This window comes from Herpailurus yagouaroundi, unplaced genomic scaffold (assembly GCF_014898765.1).
Source record: "Herpailurus yagouaroundi ecotype Mexico unplaced genomic scaffold, PumYag 159, whole genome shotgun sequence".
NCBI classification, from domain to species: Eukaryota; Metazoa; Chordata; class Mammalia; order Carnivora; family Felidae; genus Herpailurus; species Herpailurus yagouaroundi.
In genome coordinates, this window is record NW_024412400.1 from 22,118,967 (window position 1) to 22,120,893 (window position 1,927).

The following is a 1,927-nucleotide window of genomic DNA, read 5'->3' on the forward strand; positions in this document are numbered from 1 at the left end:
GCTCCCCCAGGAGGGAGGGGACTAGCGGCTCCGCCGCCGCCGCCGCCGCCGCCGCACACGCCCTCCCCCGGTCCTCCTCCCCGAGGCTCCGCTCCGCGCGCCGGCCGCGGACATGTTCCTGGGGCTGCGGGCTGCGGGCTGAGGGTGCGTGCCCACGGGTGCCGACCTCTCCGTGCCTGTCGGGCCCCTGCGGCCCCCCTCGGCCTCTTTCCCGCTGCCCGCGGGGTTTGCGCCCCCCACCCCCGCTGCTCGGCACCGAGCGCTCGCCCGCCAGGGGGCGAGGCCAAGCTCGGGGTGAGGATGAGGGAGGGGGTGAGGGTGGGGGTAGGGTGTTGGAGCGCAGGCACCTGCTGGCCTCCTCTGTCTCCGCGGCCTCCCCCCCCCGCCCCCGCCCCCGCCCCCGGCCGACCCCCGCTCTCCCCAACGAGGCAGAGCCTCCCAGTCATTTGTTCTTCCACTCTATTCCACACTCTCCGAACGGAGACAACTTCCTCCACCCTAGCGGGAGCCAGAGGAAAAAAAAATATTTTTGAAAAGAACCCGTCCAAGCTAATCCTTTTCTTTGTTACTAAGTCACCAAAATAAAGGCGTAATGTTTTCTATTTCTCTTTTTAAATACTTTTCTGTGCAACTTTTTTTTTTTTTTTTAATTAAGAACGCTTTCTTCCTATAGCAATTCCTGGATCCCGTCTGCCAGAGGGGGGAAAAAAGTGTTTATCAGTATTTTCTGTAATTTTTTTTAAGAAGCGCTGGTGGTTAAAAAGAACGGTTGTCTAAAAGCACTAGCAAAATGAAAACTGTTCGCAGTGGGAAAAGTTTGAATTCAAAAAGTTTGTTAACAGGGCTCATCTCTGCATCGATGGGATTATAACCTTGTTATTTTCTTTGTATAATGTTCCGTAGTTTTCAAAATTGGTATCACTAGCATTCCTACTAACCAGGAAAAAAATTTAAGCCGCAACCCAAAGAATGACTGTTGATTTGGGCCTCACGCTTAAAAAACAATTAAAAAAACAAAACAAAACAAAACCTCGACTCAGCGTTTTCAACTATGGTTGAGAACTGTCCTTTTCATTGTTGATGACAATGAGTGTGGTGCGCACATTCCGGTTTTTCATTTGAAAGTTGTGCGCCTCGGTCGGCCTTTCTAAAACAGTTTTAAAAGCCCAACGCTATTTCTCAGGTCCCTTCACAAGTGCGGTGCTTTCATAATAGGAGTCATAATTTTTATGTAATATGGGTCATAATGTGCGCATTATTAAATTCTTTGCATGCCATGTAGCTCTCAGCCAGAGATGCCTTAAGGAATGCGCTTTTCTCTGGAAACATTCCCCTTGCCAGTCCCGTTTTTTTCCAGTTAATTTTCTCTATTCTTTTCCCAGCGTCTCTGTGTTCTTTTGACTATTAATGCAGTGATACATTAAAATGAAAAATAAAAAGTTTGTATATCTAAACCGCGACAGTAGACCACACAAAAGGAAAGAGCCTCTCCCAACTTGAGTCCACCCTAAAGGGGGAAATGGCAGACTCCAGTCACTTTCCATCAGGACAGTCCCTGGCATGCTTGACGTGCTTCTCCTTACCTCTCCTCTCCTGGCTTAACTGAGGTTTCGCAGATTAACTGCCATTCTCCCCACAGCAGAACAAGAATCTTAAAGGCTGTGAACCTCTGAACAAAGTCTAACATCATGATGTTGGCAGATACCAATGGAGGTTTGGGTTCCGCAGGTAGGCGTTTGTCAAACTTATGGGATGCTCCACTGGAGATTTATGCATTTACTGGATATAAATTTCCCTCAAATATTCTTTAAAAGTTATAAATATTAAACTCTAGTTAATGATGACCATGCTGAAAGTTTATGGGTGCAGCATCATGATATCTGCAGCTTGCCTTGAGATGCATCAAAAAATAAGGTGAGGGGCACCT

General features: G+C 48.3%; 1 protein-coding gene across 1 annotated transcript in view; it reads right to left on the minus strand.

The window, feature by feature from the left end:
• The window catches only part of KAT2B (lysine acetyltransferase 2B), a 106,068-nt gene extending 104,378 nt beyond the window's left edge, over positions 1-1,690 (minus strand). The window contains exons 1-2 of the mRNA XM_040481112.1: positions 1,584-1,690; positions 27-498 (exon numbers count right to left, since the gene is read on the minus strand). Of these exons, the coding sequence (XP_040337046.1) occupies positions 27-498; positions 1,584-1,690 (579 nt within the window). The remainder of the gene's footprint in view (positions 1-26; positions 499-1,583) is intronic.
• Between the last annotated feature and the right edge of the window lie 237 nt (positions 1,691-1,927).